Source organism: Annulohypoxylon maeteangense (assembly GCF_022496945.1).
Source record: "Annulohypoxylon maeteangense strain CBS 123835 unplaced genomic scaffold GGS22scaffold_13, whole genome shotgun sequence".
Taxonomy (NCBI): Eukaryota; Fungi; Ascomycota; class Sordariomycetes; order Xylariales; family Hypoxylaceae; genus Annulohypoxylon; species Annulohypoxylon maeteangense.
The window spans coordinates 1,073,925-1,098,936 of NW_025953260.1; the positions used below are offsets into that span (position 1 = coordinate 1,073,925).

A 25,012-nucleotide genomic window follows, 5' to 3' on the forward strand; every position below is an offset into this window, starting at 1 on the left:
TTGGAGCAGATGTGCGCACAGTTCTCTATTCATTCTGGTTACCTAGTCTCGTCAGCTTCCACATTCAGCTATGAGATAGATATAAGTACTAGGTATTGATTGACCCCTCGCCCCTCGTGTCGGCGCCCCCCTCCCCCAACAGACAGACAGACACACACACACACACACACACACACAAATGATTGGTAGCACAATTGATGGTTCCTATTACCGTAGTCTTGCTAGTCTTAACCCCTTACACTGATCGCCTTGGAATATCAGACCCCAGAATCTCATAACATCGTCATCCATTAACAGTCGAGGCTAAGCCCTCTTAAGAGGGCATGCCAATCACCGCCACAGGTCTCGATCTCCCTTAGCTCCCGAGCTACTCATGGGTCGTGGCCACAGATCCTCCTTAACGCCGCTCGAGCTTGCCGTGCTTCCACTACGCCCGTGCCCGCCCAGACTTTTACCGCCCGGCACAGCTAGGAAACTACCAGCGCCAGTTCCTTGCACAACTATACTCTTCCTGGCCCCACCACCAGCCTGCCACCCAGATCCTATATCTGCTAGGCCGTAACTGCTTAGAGGGCGGCCGCTCGAAGTACTACCACTGCGACCTCTGCTGTCGTTACCCGCAACACCGCCGTAAGCGTCGAAGGGGTCCACTATAATCCAAGGGGTCAGTAACTGCTACACGTAGAAGATTGTAGACTGATTCCGTGCCATGAGGCTTAGAAGGATCTCCTTCAAGATAAAAATGCACAGGTGAGGAGGTGCTAGGGGCTCTACGAGGACAAATTGCAGATACTTCAGATACTTACTCCTAATGCTACCCCAGTCGACATCGTCTTCCCCTTTTGTGAAAACCTCGAGCGTCTGGTTGAGTGATAATCCGCGAGACGGTCCCAGCGTTGCCGCGAAAGGGTTGTTGGAACTGAAGCGTGGGGGTGCGTTACCAAAGTGACTGGTATTCATCGGTGAAAGGCTACTGTTCCCCATGCCAAACATGCCGGCGCTACTGGAACTGCTAGGTCGTTGCTGGCCCCCAGCGAACCCAGGCATAGGCGGCGGGAGGCCTAGGAGGGTGTCCGCAAAGTCCTGGTCGCGAACATACACTGCAGATAGACGCGGTAGGCCACCGGCGAAGAGAGAAGATGCCAGATAGTTGTAGTAGCCGCTCGTAATACTTGCGTAGGAAGCAGTAGCCGGCGATGCCGTAATTTCGAAGCGTAGAGTTTGTAGAGACCAGTTTCTTAGTGGCGGGAGAGGCCCCGAGTGAGATGGAAATGGGGAATCTACTTGATTAATGATGGAGAGGGCTGTAAGGTTCGGCGCCTGGGCTAACACGTCGTGTAGTGCGGATGCTTGGACGCCCGTGTTAGAAAGAGAGAGCACTTTGAGCTGCCTCTGCGTCTCATCTCTGGATAGATATGCCACCAGGCCGTCCGAGGTAAGCCTCGGTGTGTCTATCAGTATCATTTCCTCCAAGGCTGGAAAAGATGCCAAGGTGTCGTTATATTTGAATATATCGTCATCCAACATTCGACAGTCCGACACCTTCAGAGCTCGTAGGTGATGAAGCATTGCAAGCACGTGTCGCAGCATCGCCGGATCCATGTTTATTCTAGCCAGCTCCAACACTTCGAGGTGCGGCCATACATTACCCCTGCTTAACACCTCCAGGCTCCGCTCGCTGCCGCCAATATACGTCATCTTTCTGAGGTCTGGGCAGCGGGCTTGCACTTCGAGCTTGAGGGTATGGTAAGCCGGATCATCGCTAAATAGCCCTTCAGGCAAATCGACGTAGCGGAGGTTGGGTAAAACGGCGATGGTTCGCGCGAGCGTGGACGTGCTCGACTCCCGTAACATGTACGGCGTCTTGAAGTATTGAACCAGGGAACCGAGCCGTGTCGGGTCTTCACGTAGGGACCGGCATAGCAATTGTAGCCGAGCACTAGCTGTGTCTTCAGGAAGACCATTGCGATCGAAGCGACTCCTGCGCTTTCGTCTCTCGGAAAGATCGATCTCGCGCTCGCAGTAATGTACAGAATCGATACGGATGCTATGGTACCTGTGATGGCGGGAGGGAAAAGCCCCTAGTATTTAGCAACACGTCGTCCTGGGGCCACGTAGCTTCCATTTAAGGAGCGACTCACATTAATTTGACGGCAGCCTTTCTCCAGCGCTTACAGACTTGGCCGGCGTGGGAGAGGTCGCGTAGATCGCAAAGCATGCAGGCGTTTTCGAGTGCGCTCTGCTCGCATGTTTCGTACGACTCATCACTACAATGGGGACAGACGAAAGAGAAGACCCTTTCTAATATTGGAGGGGGCAGCTCCAACCAGGGCGCGAATACGCTGCCTCTTTGAGCGGCATAATTATAATAGTCGTTTTGCTGCGGGTTGTAAACCCGATATTTATCCCTCTCCACTTCATCCTGGGCCGACTTCTTTGACGGCTTGGGCTGTTGGGGAGGCTTCTTGCTGCGCCGAAAGAACTTCATGCCGGTAAATTTCATCGCGAACCCAAATTAAGGAAAAGCGGTACCGCGACGCGTGAGGGCGACCTTTCCAATTTTGCCCTACTAGACGTACAATGTTTGCATCAATATGGACATGCCCAGGCCACATGCGTTCCCCATGAGCGACGGCTATAAGTCAAGAGGTAAGTGACAAGTGGTAAGTGACAAGTGGTAGGTGGTATGTAGGTAGGTAGGTATAAGTCGAAGCTTTCACGTCTCCGGGCTTTGTTTTAAAAAAGGGCAAGGAAGGTCAAGGCGGGGAATCAATCAATTGATTGAAGTTCAGGGATACCCGATACCCAGCCACTTGCATACCACTAGGTAGGTATGTAAAGTACTTACTATGTACTAGGCAGATATGTTACGCTGTAGATACTACCTAGGTACAATACTATTATACGCTGTAGGGATTCGCGCTTAAAACAACTTCTGTAGGTACTCTTGTAGTACACTTCGTACCTAAATATATACGTCATAATTGTTCATTGGCCCCCTTTAGACGTTCAGAGGCTTGGGTAATAGAAAATAAACTACCCTGGTATTGCACCTCACCCAATCGTTCAAACTTGCCCACCAACTATTCCAAGTTGTATCCACCTACATACCTCGAGATATTACCTATACTTCGGTAGCACCTTAGTAGGTAGTACATGCATTATTGCATACCCAGATACCTCCCTCTGACTTAGGTACATATGCAAGTAGCCCGACTCTTGACAGCAAACTGAAAAATAATAATATAGTGCTAATAACTGCCAGCTAATGCGTTGCTATGCGATTAAATGTAGAATGAAACCCCCATGGTTTTTCCGTGTTTGCCGGGCCATCCCCCATCCCCCTTCCCCCCAACCAAGATGATATATACCTACTATGCAACTACTACCTTCGCCTATGTTCCCGTCACAACTTACCGTATCATCAAAACACCTCTCTACCAGTCCTGATCAACGTTCCAATCACTCGAGCTACCTACACAACATTTTTAACCTGCACCGCCAAGAAACAATGAACAACGGTGGCCGTCTATACCTACTGAGTCCCGTTGATTTGGAGGCCGTCAAGAGGAGATGCAGGTCCGGAGAAGTTTCCTTTCTTTGTTCGTAACGTCAGGGGGAATGGGTATTCCTCGGGATCTTCCTCTTCGCTGCATTACAATCCTATGTCAGTCATCAATTCCGGCAGGCGGTTCGGTAAGTCACTTACGGCAGCTTCCATGCCACGTAATCTTCTGTGCTCAGGCCCTCTCTCCCCTCTTGTAGGCTTGCGAAATCTCCGGGGGTCATCATCCCAGTGCGGTCGCGGGGTGAACCCGGGACTGAGAAGGGCCGAGAGATCTTCTGCTCGACTCCCGGGATGAAGTCATCCTCCTCGTCGCCGGAAAACGAAGTCGGGTATGCTCGTCGCAGAGCTAACTGTCGAGCCTTGACATATTCCATACCCATCCTCTTCCAGTCTAGCAAGTCACTGAGTCTCTCAGTCCGGTTCCGCTGATTGATTCTTTGACGTCGGCTTTTCTGGCAGAAATCAAACATATGTGAAGTTAGCTGATTGACCGAGTCATCGACGCCTTTATTCCGCCGATCCACGATGTAAATGCCGTAGTCGGCCGAGTTCTCAATCAATTCCTCCATATAGCAACCAAACCCAGACAGGTTAGTGGTGATGCTTGGAACACCCATGACAGTACACTCGGCAGGGGTGTAGCCCCACGGTTCGTAGTAAGAGGCGAACACGCCCAAGTTCGTGCCGCGCACAAAGTCATCGTAATCCAATGGCAGAATAGGATTCGACGAGTTTAGGAACTCGGGGTGAAAGATAATCTTGACACGGTCCGTGGGGTGGTTGAAGAGCTGCACTCGTCGGATCTGGTTCAAAATAGGGTCGTCTTGGTCGTTGATCATATTGTGTGTAACGATAGGAGGGAGGCCATGTCGTTTCATAGCAAAAAGGCGACGGCGCAGGACAACTCTATCAGCGCTCGTAATTAGCTCCTTTTCGTCTGGCATCGGATCTCCGTCATGCCACTTCAACGACCGCTCGAAGACACGGCGACCGATCCCCCGCTCGATCACCTCAATCGTGTCGCGGAGTGATTTGATTACTGCCTGGCCCTTTAGAGCTTCTACCGTCAGCGATGTAGTTTGTGCGGGCATAATAATAAATGCTACAACGGTGGTTTTGCCTCCGGAGCTCTTTAATCTATGGTTGAGACGAGCGAGGGACTCGATGAACATATCGACACCTTTATTCCGGAACTCGTAACGTCCGGCAGTGAAGAAGTAAACGGTGTCTTCGGGAACGAAGTCATAGTGCCCGTAAAAGTGTCCGCGGACAAAATCATGGATCTTCTCCTTAGACTGCTGGTGCAGATTCTGGAATTCGTGTATCGCAGAGAATTTGGTGACGTTAAGCCCGTTGGGCAGAACTCCGTCTGGCTTCCGTTTAAGCAAGTGCTCGCTTTCGAAGGCCGTAATGTGAGAGACAGTCGTGAAAACATCGCAGGAGTGTGTGGCAGCACGTTCTATACAGTAACGATGATAGATCCCACGCTTTCCGGCTTCGGCATCGACGTCAAACCATTGTAAATTATTGTAGAAGTCAACGGAACCAGCGCATAGGTATCGGCCTAAAAGAGTTGCATGCGTAGTGAAGACGGTGGTGACGTCTATGCGCCTCTTCTTCGTCAACGGTAAGGCAACACCGGCAAGCCATTCGTGGAAATGAGCAATAACGGCTTTGTTCTTCTCGTGGCAGACAAACTACAACCACACCCGAAATGTTAGTATCTGCGACGTCAACTATATATATAAGCAACATACCTCTCCTAGAAACCATGCGACCAGGTATCCAAAAACAATAGCCTCGTTCGTTTCGTCGTCGCCTGGCGGAGCTGGGATACTAGCAACGTTCCATAAGTCTGCTTTCCATTCGTCCAAATACTTATACGCAGTCTTTGTGTCGATGAGCAATACTCTAGGGGCACCTTCAATAAGCCATCGTCCGTAAAGTATGCCAATGCCCCGGTTCTTCATAGCATCGATGCTCTTAGCAAGCTCAGGGGTAGTTGGTTCGAGTTCTTCGACTTCAACAGCCGCCTTCTATAGGTCAGGAAGACGCACAAAACGCTAGGTCTAAGATATAACATACAGACTGGTGGTTGAGAGGGCCAATGAGAGTATACCGCTCGCCATACTCAGCTGTAGTGACGGGCGCCTTGGATTTGATGACAGAGTAAATGCCGCCGACTGAGATATGTGTTAGTCTAAAGAGGACCGCGCCCTTTAAATTTTAAATATTATATATATATATATATATATATGTCTAACATACCGCGATGCGCCACCTCAGTCGCAACCTCGAATAAGATATGATTCTTCACTTCGCGAGGAGCTCTCTCCCCGTTTTCGGTAGCCATCTGCGATAATCGACGGACTTAAGTAAACAAGAAGGTGAGAAAGGTCGAGGGTTCTAAGTATGTGGCACAACTATGATGGGTTAGCTGTATAGGGAAAACCGACGACGGGGAGGTAAGGACCACGTTCGATGGGGTTTTATAGGAGACGGAATGGAAGAGAAGGAATGGGAAAGAAAATATCAAGGTCTTGGGCGTATAAGTCTCCCAACCTCGGAAATGTATATAAAGATACCTAAAAGATACCTAGGGAGCTAGCGTACCTAGAGAAGCTCTCCACCCAAATGTAACGGGAAAAATGGATTGAGATGGGTTATATGGTTGTATGGTTGGCTCACCTACCGCCGAACAAACCCGAACGATTTCAAAGCCCAAACAGCTGAGTGATCCTTCGAAGATGCTAGATGCTAAATGTTAGATTGGTAGATTGAAGTGGTCCACAGAGACGACGGGAATAGAGATTAAAGTTGAGGAGAGGAGAGGAGAGGAGAGGGAAAAGATGTAGGTATTTCACTTCTCAGGTGGAGATGCGGAATATGGAATATGGAATGTGGAATGTGAAATGGGGGGTAGGGGACTAGACTAAGTCTCCATAGTTAGACCTCCGCAAAAGAAGAAAAGTCTGTGGAGGCGAAACTTTACAGGCTAAGGAAACTCTTGCGCGATATCTACTACTAGGTAGGTTCTATTATGTAGGTACCTTATCCATGGTCCCACAATCCCGCAACCCAACTCTAAAGTTCCCCAGAACTTTAGGTTGTTTACCACCCATCTAAACGCATGTTATCGTTAGTTAGATGACATATGGATTTTATATGCATAAATGCGTACATAGGCCTAACAGACGGGTCTACATTTCATGCGTATAATCAGCTCAATATTCATTTCCACTTTTCGATCGGGCGCAGTCTGGCGCCAATGCGTAAAGAGGTGCCAGGCATATGTACGTGAGAGCTGCATGTGAGCTATGACGCAGCGGCTGTATGTACTATATATGTACTATAGGTATGCATAGGTACCTATGTATGGATGACTTGACCAATTACGTTTGTATTTGTACTAGTAGGAAAAACTAGTAGAAGACACCGGCAGGCTGGACTTAATATGTAGGTGTTGAACCTAATATGGAGGTACCTGGGCGGCCACAAGCTATATAGGATTATGTACCTAACACATAATATACCTAGGTAATGGACGTGGAACACTAATTTATAAATTTCTCATTATATATATGTTAAGGTCGAAATATCTAATTTCGACTATCGGCTTTAAGTTATTCTATACCTACATACATGTACTAGGTAGGTGGTACATAGGTACGCCTCACTCGTATGTCTCATTTTAAGTTGAAACACCTTACTAGTCAATATGACAAAATATGCCGGACGGCTTAACAAGGCGAGCTACGCGGGCTACGCGGGAAGGCGTGGTAAAGGCGGCATTTTTCAAATGCTACAGCAAGGCCTCGACAGTATCCAACCAAAATCTTTTTAAAACCTTACTTTGATCCACTAGATATTCATAGGTACACTACGATATTGAAGCTACAAGACAATGGCTGGGGGGTTAATGGCAATAAACGATTTTCACCAAAGCCACTCGAGGACGAGGGCTTATGATTATATATATATATATATATAATATAAACGCCGGACGCCTAACCAATGTGCATTGCCCCATATAGACACATCGTCATATGCCTTGAACCTTTCTGTACGATGGTGGTTTCATTGTTCTCCTAATCAATTTCCCAGCGTACGGTGGTATTAGAGAGATGGAACCGATGGCGAGCACGCGCCAGACGAAACCCCTACAGTAAGACGGATTAGTCGACGTAGATACTAAAACGAGGGATGTAAAATATTGCCCGCTGAGATGGATATGTACTTACCAACTGAGAAGGAAATCAAGATCGAAATATCCACCCAGGAACGGCATCGACCCAATATAAAATAGAAAGGTCCCAATGATACACATGATCATAACAGGATGCCATGTTGTGATCTCGATGGCAACCATCAAAAGCTCGTTGAGCACAAGAACTGTGTAGCTGACAGCCACCATCCTTGGCCCATCAACTTCTGTGAGGATTTGGGATAGGCCTTGGATCATGCCACCTTGATAAATCGACACAAAAACCCAGACGAAAAAGGTACGGTAGGATAAGGAGCGGCCTGATGTCAACTCTTTGTACAACTCAGGGTAGAGGTTCGCAAGGTTTTCATCGACATCTTTATCAAGGACGAGTGACAGCACCGGCGCTGCCGTGTATACAGTGGCATATCCCACGAGGAGCCAATCCTACTAGATGTAAGATATTGAGGCTAGAGCATGGGGGATAGGAGCAACGTACCTTATATAAGCCTTCCGGCTCAAATTTGATGGCGATGCTGTACATGGTCTGACAGACCGCGATTATGAGACCACGATGAATTACGAATTGGGCGAGCTTAGCACTCCGCTTATAGCTGTTTCGGCCGTGCCACACTAGAAGTTTGGTAAGGTGGCAGAATTGCTCGATGGAGAAATCAGCCGCGAGGCTGGCCTGCCGACCTTCTTTGCCGACGATACCAACACCAACATCCGCGGCTTGTATCATCGAGACATCATTCCCGCCATCACCGATGCAGCATACTCGCTTCTTAGTAAATTCCTTGATTAGTTTTGCGATGTCGGCTTTCTGTGTGGGTGAACATCGGCAGGCGACAACCGTTGGTAGTCGAACAGCAACCGAAATGAAATCAACTCTAAAATGTGTTAGATAAAGCACCAGGCTCTCGCCATCAATCAGTAAACAGGAGTCCGGCTTGCTCCTGAGGAAGTCCAGATGATCTTGAGCATTGTCCTTATGCTTGAGCTTCGCAACGGTATAGATATACTGTCCTCGCGCAACAAGTTTCGAACTGACAGCAACACACCTTGCTGTCTCGACTTTGTCACCTGTCAGCATCCATATTTTGATACCAGCGTTGCGAAGTAGCTCCAGGGATGGTTTGACATCCCTCTGAAGTTTATCCTCGACGCCAGTAACCCCAAGAAGCTCGAGATCGTGCTCGAGGAATTCCGACACCACGCGTTGCATTCCAGCATCACGACCGCTGATCGCTAACGAGGCTTCCTGGTAGCTGGCTGAGAAAGCTCGGTATTTTTCAGAGGGCAGCCTTTTCCTTCCGACTACCAGAGTCCTTAGACCTTCCCGGGCCATGTTTGCGGTTTCTTCATCCAGCCAGTCATTTGCAGCTACAATAGATCCCATGACGGTGTCGGCACCTTTTTGATAGAACCAAACATCACCGCCATCTAAATCATGAGAAGAAGGATTCATTTGCTCTTGAAACCGGACAATTATTCCCATGCGCTTGCCGTCGGAAGTGAAAGGGAAGATATCCAGAATCTGAACTTGCACGACTACCTTTCCCGTGTCAGTGGACTCTAGGACCATTTTCTTTCGGTCTCGATACGCAAGACGAAGACCGACGGACTCGGTCCATCGGACTATGGCTATCTCGTCTGGAGAGGAGGCTTGGTAAGAAGTGGTTGTCTGGCCATCCTCCTCTTCCACCGTAGGTGTTACATTATGACAGAGAGCCAAGGCCAGAACAACGTCACGAACTCTGGACCCGATTTCTCGCCGTGTCCTGGTTGCTGTGACGCCAGCAGTTGTACTGTAGGAAGAGGAAGGCGTGACCAATGCCTTGTCGCTCGGTGCCGCGACAAACCCATGTCTAATATATCCCACTACCTCATCCATTGCCTCGTTGGCATAAGAAACAGTGCCCACGTGGATTTTCTTCATCTCCATCTCATTTTGGGTCAGAGTGCCCGTCTTGTCGCTCAGTAAATATTCGATACGCCCAAGATCCTCCGGAATTGTGCTAGTCCGAACCACCGCACCCGGAATACCTGGATCCCGCTGTATGAACCACGAATATACACTCTTCCCAAGATCAAGATTGACTCGGAGGCTGATCGGTACAATGGTAGAGAAGAGCACGAGGAAGCGCATGATTTTCACATACCATATATTCCCCTCGGTGTCGCCAAATCCTTCTAGGGCGACCAAAACAACCGACAATGCTAAGGTAAGTGCGCAAAGTATTTTGGTAAGGGAATTGATCTCGTATTCCAATAGACCAGTCTTAGACCGTGACAACGATGTGGAAAGTGCTGATCGCGTTTGCGGACCAGTGTAGACGATGACAGCCATGGTAATCGCTTGGGAGGCAATGATAGTATTTGCCCAAGCGGTATTGTCGATTGACAGGGCGGCGGTGTGGCCGCCATTATCTATACTGCTTTCATCACATTGGCTGTCTAAGGCGTCGTTTCGCGTCGTCATCAACTCAAGCTTGCCAACGAATTCATTAACCTTCTTATCAGGCTTTCCACCTGTGACCCTGACACGAACGAACTCCTCTACAGGAAGAGTCTGGGTCAGGGCAGACGCTAGTCGAAGCTTCCAGTCCGTCTCGCCGTCTAGTTGATCGGTTCTAATGAAAGTTTCTCCGGAAGACTTACTGTTGGAAGTATGCGAGTCGTCTGGATCGGGATTCTTCGACGTCCCAAGTGAGGGCGAGGAATTGGGTTGGTAGGCGTCGCCCTCCAGAGGACTGACTAACAATGTTTCCGATTCTAAACTTTCCGGGATCTGTATTTGAGCTTGTGCGCCTTCAGGGGTGGAACACTTCAAGATGACAACGTCCGCAGGGACGCGCTGGCCTTTACTTAGTTTGAGAACATCTCCAACCTTAAGATCTCGGGACTTCTTGTTGACTTCCTCGACAAAGGAAGATGGACGACCCCTACCTCGACCTTCGGTTTGCTCCTCTTCTTCCTGAATATCCGACAACCGGTCCCTGTTCGTCAACGATTGTCGATCTGCTTTCCGTGCGACTGTCGACTTGAGATTCCTGAGAACGCGTGATGATGTGCCGGTTTGTCCTGGTTCCCTAAAACGAAGAACGACATATTCCTCCGAGTTCGCTTCGTTATCTCTCCGACGTCGCTCTATATCATCGTATGCCTCCTTCCCCATTGTGATAAAAAGGACGAATGCAAGCGGAGCAATATAGGTGGATAGATAACCTATCCTCAGGGGTGGGATGGCCTGCGACAGAGCGACTAGGAGAAAGTACATATTAAAAAAGAACGAAAATTCATTGTATAAAGTGATAGGGAGAAAAGTAAAAGCCGTGTACTTGGCATTTGAGACAAGATTCGGCGGATAACGAGTAGCTTGAGGAGAGCCGACAGCAAGAATTCTCGAGGTCGAAGGATCGCCTTCTCTATAATCGGCAATTCCATCCTCGTCTTGTCGGTTGGTAGTAGTACTGGACATGAAGCTAGGCAGTCTCAAGGACGAGCTAATATGAGCGAGACTCTGGAGCCTATCGCTGGCAAAAGATCTCCGAGATTGCGAGGCATATTCATCTAGGAGAGGCGCTTCGTCGCCAGCATGCTGGCTTCCACCCGAATACCGCTGTCCTTGTGGGTCGTCCTCTAGCACGTCCACGGCGTCATTAATCCCATCCCTATCATGGCCAAGTTCGCCATAGCCGCGACCTCGATTTCCCGATCGCCTCAAACCGCCCATGCGAATATTTCGTAATGCGATCCGTGGAACTCGCTGTTCAGGGCTTTGATTATGTCCTAGAAGGCGAGATGCTTGGACGTGGGAGGAGGTGCTCGGGTCTAGTTCCTCGAGGTCTAGATCGACATCTGAATCTGAATCGTTTACTGGAGAATCTAGAGGCTCGGTCGGACGATATGAGGTTAATGGCGGCATTCCCGCATTGGAGTCATGCTCCTAGAAAGAGAGGAGCTGCTCAATAAGGAGGTCAGATTAGGAAGCTTGTGAGTGTTTGTGGTGGGAGGCGACAGAAGCTCAACATTCAGATACTAGATAGACTAAGTATCAGCCTACGTAGCAGAGCCACTCTGAAGGACTAAGTACGCGTAATAAGCGTTTTATCTCGCAGGCATATGGAACCTCTCAGCAAAGTGAACACACGAAAGTAAAATCTTGACAAGAGGAGGAAAAGGGAAGATATGGCAGAAGGGAATTTTACATAGAATTGCATGTAAAAGGAAGAGTCGGCCAAAATGTTCGATTTCCATATTCCAAAAAGGTTAAAGGTGGCTCTTGAAGTTTCAAGGTTGCCTGCAGGTATGTAGGTAGTTACATTAGTTACATGTACATGTGGCAGGAACGTACATTACGTTACCTAGGAAGTATTAAGTACATGAATGGACATGGATGTGGGTCGATAGGAACACACCTCTAATGTGTAAATCCCACTCCATAATCGAACTGGGTAATAGGTAGCTACCTAGGTATGTATCGACCTAGGTCCTAGGATACCTTGAGCATCGTTTTAAATACTGTATAAAATTATACGCATAAAAGACTTGGTTCTTACCTAGTATTTAATCTTCTATGCACGGTAAGGTGTTTTGGTTTTGTTGCTTTTTTTTTCCTTTTCTAAAAAAAAACGGTCATTACGCAGGTAGCTAGCTATATGGACAATCCTGGTGGTAGCAAGTAGAGGCATACGGCATAGCTTTCTCTGCTGGGCTGATACGGCAGTCTTTCTAATCTTGTTGGTATTCTCGTCGACATTGCAATTGCCAAAGGACCCGCCCTTCCTTATCCCCATCCGGTCATCAACTAGCGCTATAAGCCATAGTTGCTAGTTGTTGCTCTCCTGCTAAGCCTAACTCTTTACCTGCCAAGTTCGTCTAATGGAAGGTCTGCTTCGTCTTTTCCAACAATAGAGTCGGCGACTTTCCAAACTTGAAGCATGTTGTCTTCGGCGGCGCTAGCTACCAGCCATGGGTCATTCTGGTTCCAGCTGAAATCTGCCAGGTGGTTGGTATGCCCACCATGCATGAACAATCTATAAAGGATTAGTTGGTGTTTCTACTACGATGCGAAAGAGAAAAACTCACAGTTCAGGGGGTCCATCTTCCTGATCGTCAGGCTGTTGTTCCTCGCCGACTTTACTAAGATCCCAAAAGATGATTCGTCGATCGTAGCTAGCGCTGCCAAGGATGCCGGCTTCGTGGGGATGCCAGGAAAGCGAAGTAACTGCATCCTGATGGCCTTCTAGGGTATGAACCTTCTCTTTCACATTGCGCAGATCCCAAACTCCAATAGTCTTATCGGCGGAAGCGGTAGCTACGAGGACCTCGGTGGAAGGATTGAACGCCAACGAGTTGATAGCATCGCTATGTCCGTCTTTAGCAACTAGTGATGATTGCGTAGTTGAGGCTTGTCGCACATCCATGATTTGTAGAGTCAAGTCATCAGACACGCTACCGATGAAGTTCTTCGAGATGGGGTGATATTGAACGTCATTGACAATGTTGGTGTGGTGAGTGAAGCGACGGGCAGGGCTTAAAGTGTTGCTACCATTTGGCAATGCCTTGAGATCCCTAATTCGTGGTGTTAGCCTAATCATAGATAGAGCTTTTTCACGAGCACCAATAAATAGCATACCAAAGACAGACAGTCTCGTCCTCGCTTCCCGAGGCCAATGATCCCTCAAGATGGGGATTCCAATTAAGACCGAATCCTTCTTGTTTATGACCTTCGAGACTGATTTGGGGGTTGACCTTGCCATTGGGTTCGAAACTATGCTTGGTTCGATCGAAGATAAGGATTCGGCCGTCCACCGCTAGTGTAGCAATGAGGTCGGGATTTTGGGGACAGTAACGAGCTTTATTGACCTCGCCAGGGTGGTCGATCTTCTGGACAATGTTCCACTTCATGGCCGCGATGTCGCCAGCAGGAGATTTTCCATAACCACCAACCTCACCTCGTTCATCGTCATAATCATTTGAATGGGCGTGGACGGACTTAGGAATCTCGACCTCGGCGATTTGGACGTGATTCGGTTTACCTTCAGAGGTATGTGTTCCGATCAGAACTCGGTGGATGCGACAATTCTTGCCTTCTGGTTCTTTGACATCTGGGAACCACTGGACTGTCAGGGTAGGCCATGTCAGGGCAGTGCTGCGATGGATGTATTAAGTCATAGAGCTAGTGTGTCTCGTTATTGATTATTAGTAACTTACCTTAAGATCATATCATAGAGAAAAGGAGAATTCTTCTTCCACGTTTTATACTCTGCCAAGGGTCAGAAGAAATCAATAAAAAAATTCCAGGAGCATGCTAAATCAATTACGAGATGAAATACCTTCATTGATGAGTCTCTGCTCTTCATCCTCGTCATAATCCTGCGCACCCATCTCCACTTGTATCATCATGTTAGTATGCACCTTCAAAAGTACCAAGAGGGACTAACTGTCGACGTCCTCGGCAACGGGACCTGGGGCCATGACAAATTGGTATTCTACGCAAAATGAAATGTGAGATGATTGTAGTTCTGCGTATCGTGCGATTGGACCGATTGGGTGGTTGTTAAAGTCGAAAAGAAAAAAAGAGAAAAAAAAGATAAGTTTGAGAAGTGAATTTCACGCGGCAAAACGCGATGCGCGTAAAGTGCAGCAGCTTCAGTTAATGTTCTAACCCCAGCTTTCAATTACCCTAGGATTACCATGTAGTACCTAGGTCCTACATTTATGTATTGTACGTATTGTACATGTACATGATTTTTATTTTGCGTAGATGAATGCGGGGGAGGCTCGTTCAGGTATTAACTGTAATTTTGTGGCGCAGGGGTACACAAATACCTATCTGCGCGAGTAAGTACTAGGTATGTATATCAACATCTATCTAAGATTTCATGAGCAAGATATAAATGTGATCTAGCTACATTGTATGTAGAAGTACATACCTAATAGGTTAGTAACCTTATTGAAAGTATCTAAGTATTGAGTGGCACTCCGGGTACCTACATCAATAGCACTGGTGCTGTCCCGGTCAATGACTCCTCGTTGCCGTTGCCGAAAACCAGAGCTACCCAAACATCAATCACTACATACCTAGGTAGGTATGTACGTACGGAGATCCGCATCGCATTCAAGTTTAACCACACCCACAAATATTCCGTTCATCATCGTCAGCCTTTTGCGCTGCCCCAGATGCCTTGCCCTGTCGAGACTCGGCACTCTTCTCGTCATATTATTTATTCCATATAGTGTTCTGTTTTTGTTTTGTTTTGTTTTTGTTTTTTTTTTGTTCTGGGGTTTAAAATCTCCACAAAAGATTACGCTCAAGGCCTCAAATCGCAGGCAATATCTTGATATATTTCTTTTTAACTGAGTCCCTACTCGCACCAAATTATTTTACCACATTCGCCATCGCACCTCAATCCTCAACCCTAAGGCGCCCGTGCGCTATCCGGATCTTATATCAGTCTCATCTCGATTCCTGTCGATCGATCGAGTCAACATGGGGTACGTATAGGTTGCGAGTTCCCAATTCGTGATACGTTATCCTATTTACACCTCGTTAACTTCTATCTAGTGTTCCCAAGTTTTTCAGATGGCTCTCGGAGCGGTATCCTGCGATATCTCAGCTCATTGCAGAGAACCGAATCCCTGAATTCGACAACCTTTACGTGCGATATCCTGCAAATATACCTACTATTGGTCCTCGCTAACCTGCGCAGTTGGACATGAATGGCATCATCCACAATTGCACCCACAAAGACTCGCACGATACTTCATTCCGCCTCAGCGAAGATGAGATGTTTATACGCATATTTAACTACATTGAACACTTGTTTGGGAAAATCAAGCCAAAGAAGCTATTCTTCATGGCTATCGACGGCGTTGCTCCAAGAGCCAAAATGAACCAACAGAGGGCCCGTCGATTCCGGACGGCGTTAGATGCCGAACAGGCTCGCGAGAAGGCCATACGAGAAGGAGAGGAACTTCCGAAGGACGATCCCTTTGACAGCAACTGTATTACGCCGGGCACGGAATTCATGGCCAAGCTAACCCAGCAGCTCAAGTACTTCATCAACAAAAAGATTTCCGAGGATTCTGATTGGCAAGTTTGCGATATTGTTCTCTCTGGCCACGAAGTCCCTGGCGAGGGAGAACACAAGATTATGGAGTACATCAGGAACGCGAAGGCTCAGCCGGATTATCATCCCAACGTTCGTCATTGTTTATACGGTCTCGATGCTGATCTTATCATGTTGGGGCTGTTAAGCCACGATCCCCATTTCTGCTTGCTTCGAGAAGAGGTCACTTTTGGTCGGGCTTCGAAGACAAAGTCGAAGGAGCTTGAGCATCAAAACTTCTACCTCATGCACCTCTGCATAGTTCGAGAATATCTCGAGCTGGAATTTCAGGAGCTGAAAAAGGAAGGATGCATAAAGGTGCCTTTTGATATGGAGAGAATCATTGATGATTTCATCCTCATGGCATTCTTCGTTGGCAATGATTTTCTTCCCAACCTACCTAATCTTCACATTAATGAGGGGGCTTTGGCAACCATGTTTCGTCTCTACAAGCAACTTCTTCCCCAGTGCGATGGTTACATCAATGAAGGGGGGGTAATCAATCTCTCCCGCTTGAAATTACTACTCGAGGAGCTTTCGAAGGAAGAAGATCGATATTTTGAGAACGAGCACGCCGATTCTAAGTGGCTAAAGGGCAAGCACCTAGCGGAAACTAACGGCCATGAACATAGCAAGCCGAAAGGAAAGCTTGTCGTGACGAGTTCCCAGAAGGAGATATGGAAGAAGATTCGGAAGTTCATAAACCAACGGCCGCCTACTCCACTCGACCTAGGCCACGAACTTGCCGCCGCCGATAGGAAATTCGTTCAGGACACGGCCGACAGTCTTCATATCGAATGGCGTACTGTTGAGGATGGCGATGGACAACGCAGCCTATCATTAGCGTTCCCCGCAAGGGAAGACGGTGATGACAACGAAGAAGAAGAGGAAGAAGGGCACATGGCCTTATTTCGCGTTATGAAGCGCTACGATAATGCTCAAGTTGTTGACATTTCTCCCCAGGAAGCCCAGACCACCGCTCAAGCCATGTATGAGGACAAGTTCCAAGAGTGGAAAGACAAGTATTACGCAAGTAAATTTGATTGGGCTCCAGAAGCCAAGGAGACGGAACTAACAAAGCTTTGCGAGAATTATGTGCAGGGCCTGCAATGGGTACTATATTATTATTACAAAGGTGTAGCTTCTTGGCCATGGTTCTACCGCTACCACTACTCTCCCATGACATCAGGTATGTATTTTACTTTTAGGCCGAGGATTTCGCTAACTGTTCAATACAGATATCACCAAAGGCATGAGCGCTGATCTCAACTTCAAATTGGGCCAGCCCTTCCGACCTTTTGAGCAGTTGATGGGAGTACTCCCGGACCGAAGCAAGAAAATCGTCCCTTCAATATATCACGAACTTATGACAGATGTAAAATCTCCAATTATCGATTTCTATCCTAGAGATTTTGAGCTCGACATGAACGGAAAGAAAATGGAATGGGAAGCTGTTGTTAAGATCCCTTTTATCGACGAGCAGAGATTACTATCTGCTATGGCACCCAAAAACCAGCTTCTTACCCCAGAAGAAAGGGCGCGCAATGATTTTGGCGTGTCACTGAAGTTCACCTATGATGCCAGCGTCGACTTCATTTACACCTCGTCCATGGTCGGAATCTTCCCAGATGTACCCCATTGCCATTGCGTCGAGAACATATTTGACTTACCTACAACAGAAGGGTTAGACCTGTATGTCGGCTTACTGAGAGACACGAAACTGGGGGTCGACGCCCTAGCAGGGTTTCCAAGTCTGGCTACATTACCTTACAATGCCACCCTTGGCTTTCACGGTGTGAACGTTTTCCAGCAAGAGAGCCGCAACGAAAGTATGGTCGTAACCCTGGCCGACGTAGAACTCCGCAGCAGAGCTGAATTGGCAAAGGTCAAACTGGGGCAGAAATGCCACGTCGGATACCCCTTTTTACAAGAGGCTAAGATCATGTGTGTGTCTGACGAATTATTCGACTACACACTTGCCACCGATGGGTCTGGTCAAGTGATCCAGACTCACCACACTGGCAGAGAAATTGAAGAGTGGAACAAGAAGTCGTTCCGCATTGAAAATTTCTATAGTAAACGACTTGGCATCATCATTGGTACCATTGAGTCGATGGTCCATGTTGACATGTTAAGGGGGCTCATCAAGACTGATGAAGGTGCTACCATCAAAGAGTACGGTCATATCCCCGGCATGGAGACGGATTACGCTGCGCAAGTGATCGTCGATGAAGTCATTAGTGAGGATGAGAGGTTCATTGAACGGCCCGCGCTACCGTTTGAAGAAGAGTTCCCTATCGGATCTCGCATTTTCTTTCTAGGTGACTACGCCTATGGTCGTCCTCTTGAGATCTCTGGTCACATCGATAACCGAGCCGAGATCATGTTGTCTGTACCTCGCATAAAAGAGCCCGACTTTGCACATCCAATTATTCGCCGTGCTGAGCACCACAGTGGTTATCGACCGTCTTACGCTGTGGCGAGGGACCTAGGGCTACACCCTCTCGTGTTAAGCAAGATTACTTCTTCCTTTTATGTTCACACGATAGGTGGCAGTATGAAGGTCAATCTTGGACTAAACCTCAAATTCGAGGCAAGGAAGCAAAAGGTACTCGGATATTCCAGGAAATCGAATTCGGGATGGGAATTTAGCCCTACAGCAATACAGCTACTAGTAGAGTATATGACTCGCTTTCCTGATTTCTTTGCTGCCATCATGAAGAATCCATCGGGGAACGAATTGCACGAGACACAACTCTGGCCAGATGGTGACGTCGCCAGCGCTAGGATCAAGGAGATCGGGGCTTGGCTGAAGACTGTGGAAACAAGCAAGTTCGAGCGAGTCCCCCTTGATGCCGAACAACTGGACTCTGACGTAGTTATGCTACTCCAGAAAACAGTAGATGAGTTGAGAGAATCTACCGACAAACATGATAGGAAAAAGCTCAAAGGCGTTCCTCGGTCAGCACTGCTCAACCCTAAGGACGCTGAGCAACGACTAGGCAATCAGCAATTCAGCCTGGGCGACCGAGTGGTTTACGTACAAGCCTCCGGAAAAGTACCTATTGCTTCAAGGGGAACGGTTGTCGGTATAAGCACAGTAGGCAACCACCACATGCTTGACATCTTGTGCGACAATGCATTTATGAATGGCACAACTTTGGGTGGCCGGTGCGAGCCCTTCAGAGGCCAGACTGTCTCAGCTAATTCGGTGCTTAACGTCACAAATAGGCAAGTTATTGCAAGTTCCAAGATGAGCCTAGAAAAACGACCTATCCAAACAACACTACCTCTTCAGTCCCGAGGATACGGCACACCTGGCGACCCTAGGGGTCAACTCCGGGATGCATCAGCACCATCTCCCCTGCGGGGATCTTGGAGGGGTGCCGTGAACGGCGTCCATCAACAGTCGGCACAGGGACGAAACGTCCAGAGTTCTTCGGCACCTAACGATCCCCCTCGTTTACAGCACAGCAGTATGGTTTATCGGCCAGCGATCAACAACCACCAGCACCAGCAAGCAAATTTCCAAGGAGCAGCGCAACATGGTGGCAGCTTTCCTCCGCGCGGTCGAGGTTTGAACAGGGGTGGACGTGGAAGTAGAGGTGGGAGGGGAGTATCGACGGCCCCAACTAACACGATCAGTAACCCGAGCGCATCAGGTATACCGGGAGTGTCTCAGACCCAGGCGTACAATGCTGTACCACCACCATCCGGATTGGATGTTCGTGGCGGTGGCCGCGGACGTGCACGCGGCCGTGGCGCCTTGCGTGGAAGAGGGGCCCGAGGCGTGGCAAGTAAAGACTAATGAGCTAAAGATTCGGGACAAGTTGAGCCACATAAGCTGCTAGGACTCTCCCCCAATCCACTCAGACTGATAAAAGATTAACAGTGGACATTGTGAACGAAAGGTCTGAGTGCAGGAAGTCATACGTGGGCAACGGGTTTTGAGGATTGCCTTCCCTTCATCATGCTCAAGGTGTCGAGATGCTTATAGAATGTGAGCGTATTGCCGTGCCAGCTTTTAGTCTTGGACGCGTTAATACCATCGGCTGTGGATGCCACGCCTATTTCTCATATTAGCAGTTCAGGACCAGCTACCTCGACTATGACCTACATCTGAGATCTGCGAAATTAGAGGTGCTATAGCATATGTAGGCAGAGTCTATATTACCTATATGCTTGCACAAATTGTGGACGTGGAAATGGAATGAAATGATGCCGTTCTCGGTAGTTATCCTAGGCTCTACATTAAGGTAGGATAATCGATGTTATTCCATCACGTTACTATTCACCATACGTATGTCTTACCACCATCAAGGCCTTAGTCAACGAGGGCATCATTGAAGCCAAAAAGACTAGTTATAGTGTAGGTAGGACCTAATTATGAAGCACTTAACGGACCGTAGAGATATAGGACAGCTTCATTAGTACTGTCAACCGTAGTGGTCAGAAGAGCTAGGCACACTGAAGATCTCGCGCCCAATTCTGAGCCCATCAGACTGGCCAAAAGCCAAATACACCATCTACATTACCATATTCCTCATCGACACCTGAGGTGCCGTCCAAGTGGCTACAGGTAGAGACGAAGTGCGTGTCTCCCATGGTTGGTTTAAATAATTGGTGAATACGAGTGAAGGAACGAAAATATATCGACGCAGAAAAGACAAGAAAACTTAATTCGAAGAAAAGAGAAAAAAAAAGCGAGTTGACAAGAGTAAGATGAGGTACAACGAATTCTGACAATAAATCTCGGGCTTGACAAATGAGGCCAGGTATACCATTTACACTCCCTTGCGCTATGCACCACCGTTCAGATCCTGCCCTGCCGCACATATCCGTCCATTTGTACAAGTTCGTCTGCCCATCAAGGCCAGAACGTTCAATGTATATCAGGCGACAAGGTTGAGAAGGTTCATAGAGTTAAACAAGCCCACCACAACCAGCCGACCAGGCCCTAGATGTCCGTTCTAGAAAAATTGGCCTTTTTTTTATCACTTTCCTGGTTCCGCCCCCCCGCCCCTTGATATACCGGTGTAAACTTTTCTTCTCAAAAAACAAAACGTTTCCCTACAAACACCCTGCTAACCCTAGGTATCTCGCGTCATCTCCCCTTATCCCGGATCTTCCAAAGTGAACAAACATCCCTCGAAAGTGTCGGCGCATGTCCAGAGAGAAAGAGTATTCCCAAGATTGGTATAACCGACGGTCTTCAGACACTTTTCAAGCTGATGAAACGGAATCGATTCATAATTATGCAGGGGACTTATTTGAAGGTGCACCAGCGCCGTTCTGGCGCGCATCACCGCTGACAGACAATCCACCAATGCCAGAGGAGAGAAACGCAAATGGGTCATTTTCCGACGTAGAAGAGAAGTAATTGTTCGACGGACCTGCGGATGCCGGACCGTTGCTGGCTGACTGGAAGGCAGCCTCGGCAGCTCGGCTGTCAAAAGGACCGGCGGAGTGAGAACCAGGACCGGGACCGAAATGCGTATTCAGGGACGGATAAGGGGCCGCACCTCCGCCAATACCCGAAGGTAGTGCGTAGGTACTGGGTGGTCCTCCAAAATGATGACCATAGCCACCGGACGCGGCAAAGGGACCTGTAGCCGAGGCGAACGGACCTGGGCCCGGCGTTCCAGCCATCGAACCGGAGCCCATCCCATAGCTAGACCCGCTATCCATTGGCGAAGGATATCCCGAGTCAGCCACCACGGCAGCACCAGCACGGCTAGCGCCGCATCGAAGACAGCACACATTCTTAGCGAAGTTGTGGTATCCACAAACCTCATTACCACATTTCCAATCTCCAGCTCGGAACGGGACAACACCACTACCACCCATTCTCCCCCCTCCATGACCCATATTGCCATGATGGCCTCCGTGGTGAGGCGGTGGTCCCATCATTGCCGGGGGACCGTAGCCGTAGCCGTAACCCATGTCGCCTTGCGGGCCTGCACTGACTGCCGGGAAAGAACAGCGAAAGCATGCCGTCCGTCTTTGGAAGTTGGAAAATCCGCACGAAGGGCAGGTCCAGTCGCCGGGACGAGGGCGATTCTTGCTAGGCGGGAAAGGCGTAAGGATTTCTGCGGCGCGGTCAAGCACCCGGCTAGAGGAAGGAGAAACTTCTATGGCCTTCTCGTTCAAGGCGCGGCCGTTCATACATAGACTTTCTGCCGCCTGGAGTAATTATTGTTAGCGCAACAGAGTAAGCGGTAAATATGGTAGGTGACATACCTCTTCGTGGGACGAGAAGACGGCAAATCCGGTGCCCGTTGGTTTGTGCTGCTCTGGAGTACGCAAGGTCCAGAAAGCAATGGGACGGCCACCAAACTGCGTAAACCAACTCTCGAGTTCCGACTGGGTAGTATCATGAGGGAGTCCAGACATATGCAAAACCTTGCTTCGTTCCGACAAAAAGGCGCGAACGTCAGCACGCGCATCCATGGGGCGAGTTAATACATCGGGGTGTTCTTGAGGAGGTTGAGACTTTCGGATCAACCCACGAAGGACCCTAGCGAGCGTGACAGCTTCCTCCATAGCGCGTCGAGGAGATGCTGGAGCAAGTGCCTGCAGGTGAAATGGGAGATTATGCTTGATAGGAGCACTAGATTGGACAGGTTCTACCTCAAGGGCGGCGCATATGTTAGATAGCATCGAGGGGCCAAAAGGAAGAGACTCGGGGTGGTGCTGCTGCCATCGCTGGTATTCGGTGCGTAGATCGAAAGTTCTTGAGTGTTGGAGATATGGGGGCAATACAACTGCCTTATCACGAGCTTCTCGGGGAAGTTGTACTCGAAGGTCCCAAGCATCCAGAGTGACGAAAACAAAATCGAGATTCTGAGACGTCAAATGTTCAGAAGCGAAAGCATCGAACCGATTAACGGCATCTCGGAAGGTTCCGGCATTTCGAACATGCTCCCAAGTTAGTGTCGTAAGACTCGCTAGAAGCATTTACGTATTAGCATCATCGTGTTTTTAATCAATAACCATATACGATATACAGTTCCAGAAAGGGGTATGGTAAAAATTAAAAAAAAAAAAAAAAATTAAAAAAGAGAAGAGAGAAAAAAGGGGGGGGATCATCTATCAATAACTTACTACATAAAGGAGTAATTGGTGTATTGATGGGCTTGACTAACACACTCTCCCGATGAATCTAGAGATGAAAGATTTGTCAGTACAAGATAGCTCCATATTCGATAAAACAGAAAGCAAAATTAAAAATTAAAAAAATGAATAACAAAAAAAGAACTAGACGTATCCATACCTCATCAAGGGACTTGGCATCCAGAAGAATCCAACCCAGTTCGATGACTTCCGCAGAATCCTTAGTCACATAGACACCATGTTCATCGCAGGTCGTCGCAACATGGATAACCACATAACGATCGATATGGGGAGGAGGGCTTTGTTGACTCGCCATGGTGAGTAAAACCACAGACCGTATCGCGAGTGTTGGAGTGTTGGAGAGTTGGAGTTTGGGAGGTTTGAGAGGAAGAGGTACGATGTTTCGCTGTTGGATATTGAATATTGGATCTATGAGAAAATGATATGTCGAGTATGTGGCAGTTGTATGGTACAAGTACTATCGTTAGACTCGGCAAGGATCGGGTTCGGCTAGATATTAAGACAGATACCTGTCAAGTTGCGGTGATGGTAGATGGTTGATGGGAGCTCCAACTTTTTATGAACTCGGGCAATATCGAGAAAGTCGAGAAAATCGAGAATATCGAGGAAGTTAATCAAGGGCGGTCACCGAGTCGAACTGATGTTGCAACGAGCGACTAGAGAGAGACCCAGTTACGGTCCAATGTTGTTCGATTAAGAGATGAAGGTAGAGAAAGAAAAGAAAAGAAAAATAGATAAATAAATAAATAATCGAGATACGAGACTGGTGAGACGCGGAAGATGGGTAGTCGGTGATCAATAAGTAATGATAACCCAAGCTGTCCGATCTTCTCTTTCTCTATCCCTCTCTGACACTCTCGCTATCTGTCCGTCAAGCACACTGGCACACTACCTCGAACGGGACTGTAAATGGATGCCTACTACAAATAGTAGGACGTCACAATACCAATGCCGCAATGCCGGGGGAATGGAGGAGAGGCGTCGTGTACAGGAAACAACATAAAACAGAAGGGAGAAAAAAGGACGATAATGGGGAAATGATGTTTGTGGGAGAGGATGAGAGGGATAAGAGAGTGAAGGGGTTCAGTATGTGTGCGCGGAAGAAGGAAGAGAGTTAAAAAAAAATTAAGAAAAGAGAGTCGAGAGAATTAAACGAGTCACGTCGATGGACGAATTACCCCCGGAAACTACAGATGTGCACAGTTGCGTAGTGGGTTCCGTTGTAGTAAAAGTCGTTGGTTCGGGCAGTGTGCATGGCTGATCAATCTCGTTATGATGGACGATTTTATGTTTTTATGATTATTATTATGATTATTTTTTTCCCATTTCCTATTTTCTATTTAGTTGACCCCCTCTTCCCCTTAAACTTACCTAACCAGCTAACCTCAACCTCTTTCCTTCCTACTATTATTTTAGCCCGGACCCCGAAAAAAAAAAGACCTTTTAAAATTTTACTGGGTCGTTAGAAGTGTGGAGTTCCAATTACCAGCTTCTTTAAAATTTAGGTAAGAAGTAGGTACTTGGTAACCTGTATTACAAGTTAACTGTGGCTTGCCTCTTTTTTCATCTTTTTTTTTTCATAGCTAATATACATGCCCCTTTTTCATACCTGCTAATGATTTATAAAAGTTCCCTTATTATCTATCCTAGTAGTTCAAATATTCGAGTGGTGTCCCAGGTAAAGGGTTCTCCTAAGCGCCCTTTAGCGCTCCTTATGTAAGGTCCTACCCTACGTCATCGGTATGTACCTCGTCCCACGCGTCATCGCCCATTGGACAGTCCCTCATCAAAGGAAACCAAGAAAACGGGAAGTTCAAGTTTAAGAGCAATTCCATCATGAATGCATAACGTATGTAATCCTAGGTACCTCAGCTATGTGTATTTAAATACATACACTACCGGGTGGGGGGGGTATCTGGACATGGTCACAGGGATAGTCACCAGGTGTGGACATAATGTCAACTGGTAATTGTTAACTCACCGTCA

General features: G+C 47.9%; 6 protein-coding genes across 6 annotated transcripts; 1 reads left to right on the forward strand and 5 right to left on the reverse strand.

Annotated features, from left to right (window-relative positions):
- Positions 1 to 153: 153 nt before the first annotated feature.
- On the reverse strand, positions 154 to 2,824 carry GGS22DRAFT_38816 (uncharacterized protein). Its single transcript, XM_047966961.1, has 3 exons — positions 2,142 to 2,824; positions 807 to 2,056; positions 154 to 650 (listed from the first exon to the last, which is right to left on the reverse strand). The coding sequence occupies exons 1-3, from the start codon at positions 2,501 to 2,503 to the stop codon at positions 331 to 333; spliced, it is 1,932 nt and encodes a 643-aa protein (XP_047817166.1). The 5' UTR covers positions 2,504 to 2,824; the 3' UTR covers positions 154 to 330.
- A 711-nt stretch (positions 2,825 to 3,535) lies between these two features.
- GGS22DRAFT_190649 (glycogen synthase) lies at positions 3,536 to 5,921 on the reverse strand (the record flags this gene model as incomplete). The annotated part of the gene is made up of 5 exons (XM_047965010.1): positions 3,536 to 3,650; positions 3,710 to 5,265; positions 5,326 to 5,601; positions 5,654 to 5,751; positions 5,837 to 5,921. The coding sequence occupies 5 exons, from the start codon at positions 5,919 to 5,921 to the stop codon at positions 3,536 to 3,538; spliced, it is 2,130 nt and encodes a 709-aa protein (XP_047817167.1).
- Positions 5,922 to 7,384: 1,463 nt separating this feature from the next.
- Positions 7,385 to 12,034, reverse strand: GGS22DRAFT_168445 (phospholipid-translocating P-type ATPase). Its single transcript, XM_047962155.1, has 3 exons — positions 8,272 to 12,034; positions 7,810 to 8,219; positions 7,385 to 7,728 (listed from the first exon to the last, which is right to left on the reverse strand). The coding sequence occupies exons 1-3, from the start codon at positions 11,701 to 11,703 to the stop codon at positions 7,611 to 7,613; spliced, it is 3,960 nt and encodes a 1,319-aa protein (XP_047817168.1). The 5' UTR covers positions 11,704 to 12,034; the 3' UTR covers positions 7,385 to 7,610.
- A 333-nt stretch (positions 12,035 to 12,367) lies between these two features.
- Positions 12,368 to 14,504, reverse strand: GGS22DRAFT_168446 (WD40 repeat-like protein). The gene is made up of 6 exons (XM_047962156.1): positions 14,225 to 14,504; positions 14,117 to 14,173; positions 13,995 to 14,046; positions 13,417 to 13,932; positions 12,867 to 13,352; positions 12,368 to 12,814 (listed from the first exon to the last, which is right to left on the reverse strand). The coding sequence occupies exons 1-6, from the start codon at positions 14,256 to 14,258 to the stop codon at positions 12,640 to 12,642; spliced, it is 1,320 nt and encodes a 439-aa protein (XP_047817169.1). The 5' UTR covers positions 14,259 to 14,504; the 3' UTR covers positions 12,368 to 12,639.
- A 163-nt stretch (positions 14,505 to 14,667) lies between these two features.
- GGS22DRAFT_168448 (exoribonuclease 1) lies at positions 14,668 to 20,273 on the forward strand. The gene is made up of 4 exons (XM_047962157.1): positions 14,668 to 15,278; positions 15,349 to 15,442; positions 15,494 to 17,081; positions 17,131 to 20,273. The coding sequence occupies exons 1-4, from the start codon at positions 15,274 to 15,276 to the stop codon at positions 19,698 to 19,700; spliced, it is 4,257 nt and encodes a 1,418-aa protein (XP_047817170.1). The 5' UTR covers positions 14,668 to 15,273; the 3' UTR covers positions 19,701 to 20,273.
- Positions 20,274 to 20,936: 663 nt separating this feature from the next.
- GGS22DRAFT_38923 (uncharacterized protein) lies at positions 20,937 to 23,576 on the reverse strand. The gene is made up of 4 exons (XM_047966963.1): positions 23,166 to 23,576; positions 22,997 to 23,054; positions 22,133 to 22,839; positions 20,937 to 22,075 (listed from the first exon to the last, which is right to left on the reverse strand). Exons 1-4 carry the CDS (start codon positions 23,319 to 23,321, stop codon positions 21,146 to 21,148), a joined length of 1,851 nt encoding a protein of 616 aa, XP_047817171.1. The 5' UTR covers positions 23,322 to 23,576; the 3' UTR covers positions 20,937 to 21,145.
- Between the last annotated feature and the right edge of the window lie 1,436 nt (positions 23,577 to 25,012).

Excerpts from the sequence above, each read along its gene's own strand:
- GGS22DRAFT_38816 (XM_047966961.1), bottom strand. The coding sequence starts at position 2,503 with ATGAAATTTACCGGCATGAAGTTCTTTCGGCGCAGCAAGAAGCCTCCC. Across the intron at positions 2,057-2,141 it reads AAGGCTGCCGTCAAATTAAT|GTACCATAGCATCCGTATCG; the intron begins GTGAGTCGCTCC and ends CCGCCATCACAG. Across the intron at positions 651-806 it reads CGACTGGGGTAGCATTAGGA|TGGACCCCTTCGACGCTTAC; the intron begins GTAAGTATCTGA and ends CTTGGATTATAG.
- GGS22DRAFT_168445 (XM_047962155.1), bottom strand. The coding sequence starts at position 11,703 with ATGCCGCCATTAACCTCATATCGTCCGACCGAGCCTCTAGATTCTCCA. Across the intron at positions 8,220-8,271 it reads AGCCGGAAGGCTTATATAAG|GATTGGCTCCTCGTGGGATA; the intron begins GTACGTTGCTCC and ends TACATCTAGTAG. Across the intron at positions 7,729-7,809 it reads CTTGATTTCCTTCTCAGTTG|GGGTTTCGTCTGGCGCGTGC; the intron begins GTAAGTACATAT and ends GTCTTACTGTAG.
- GGS22DRAFT_168446 (XM_047962156.1), bottom strand. The coding sequence starts at position 14,258 with ATGGCCCCAGGTCCCGTTGCCGAGGACGTCGACA. Across the intron at positions 14,174-14,224 it reads CGTTGCCGAGGACGTCGACA|TGGAGATGGGTGCGCAGGAT; the intron begins GTTAGTCCCTCT and ends TGATGATACAAG. Across the intron at positions 13,933-13,994 it reads CTCTATGATATGATCTTAAG|CACTGCCCTGACATGGCCTA; the intron begins GTAAGTTACTAA and ends CATCCATCGCAG.
- GGS22DRAFT_168448 (XM_047962157.1), top strand. Across the intron at positions 15,443-15,493 it reads CTGAATTCGACAACCTTTAC|TTGGACATGAATGGCATCAT; the intron begins GTGCGATATCCT and ends TAACCTGCGCAG. Across the intron at positions 17,082-17,130 it reads CTACTCTCCCATGACATCAG|ATATCACCAAAGGCATGAGC; the intron begins GTATGTATTTTA and ends TGTTCAATACAG.
- GGS22DRAFT_38923 (XM_047966963.1), bottom strand. The coding sequence starts at position 23,321 with ATGGCGAGTCAACAAAGCCCTCCTCCCCATATCGATCGTTATGTGGTT. Across the intron at positions 23,055-23,165 it reads ATGCCAAGTCCCTTGATGAG|ATTCATCGGGAGAGTGTGTT; the intron begins GTATGGATACGT and ends TTTCATCTCTAG. Across the intron at positions 22,076-22,132 it reads TCTTCTCGTCCCACGAAGAG|GCGGCAGAAAGTCTATGTAT; the intron begins GTATGTCACCTA and ends TAATTACTCCAG.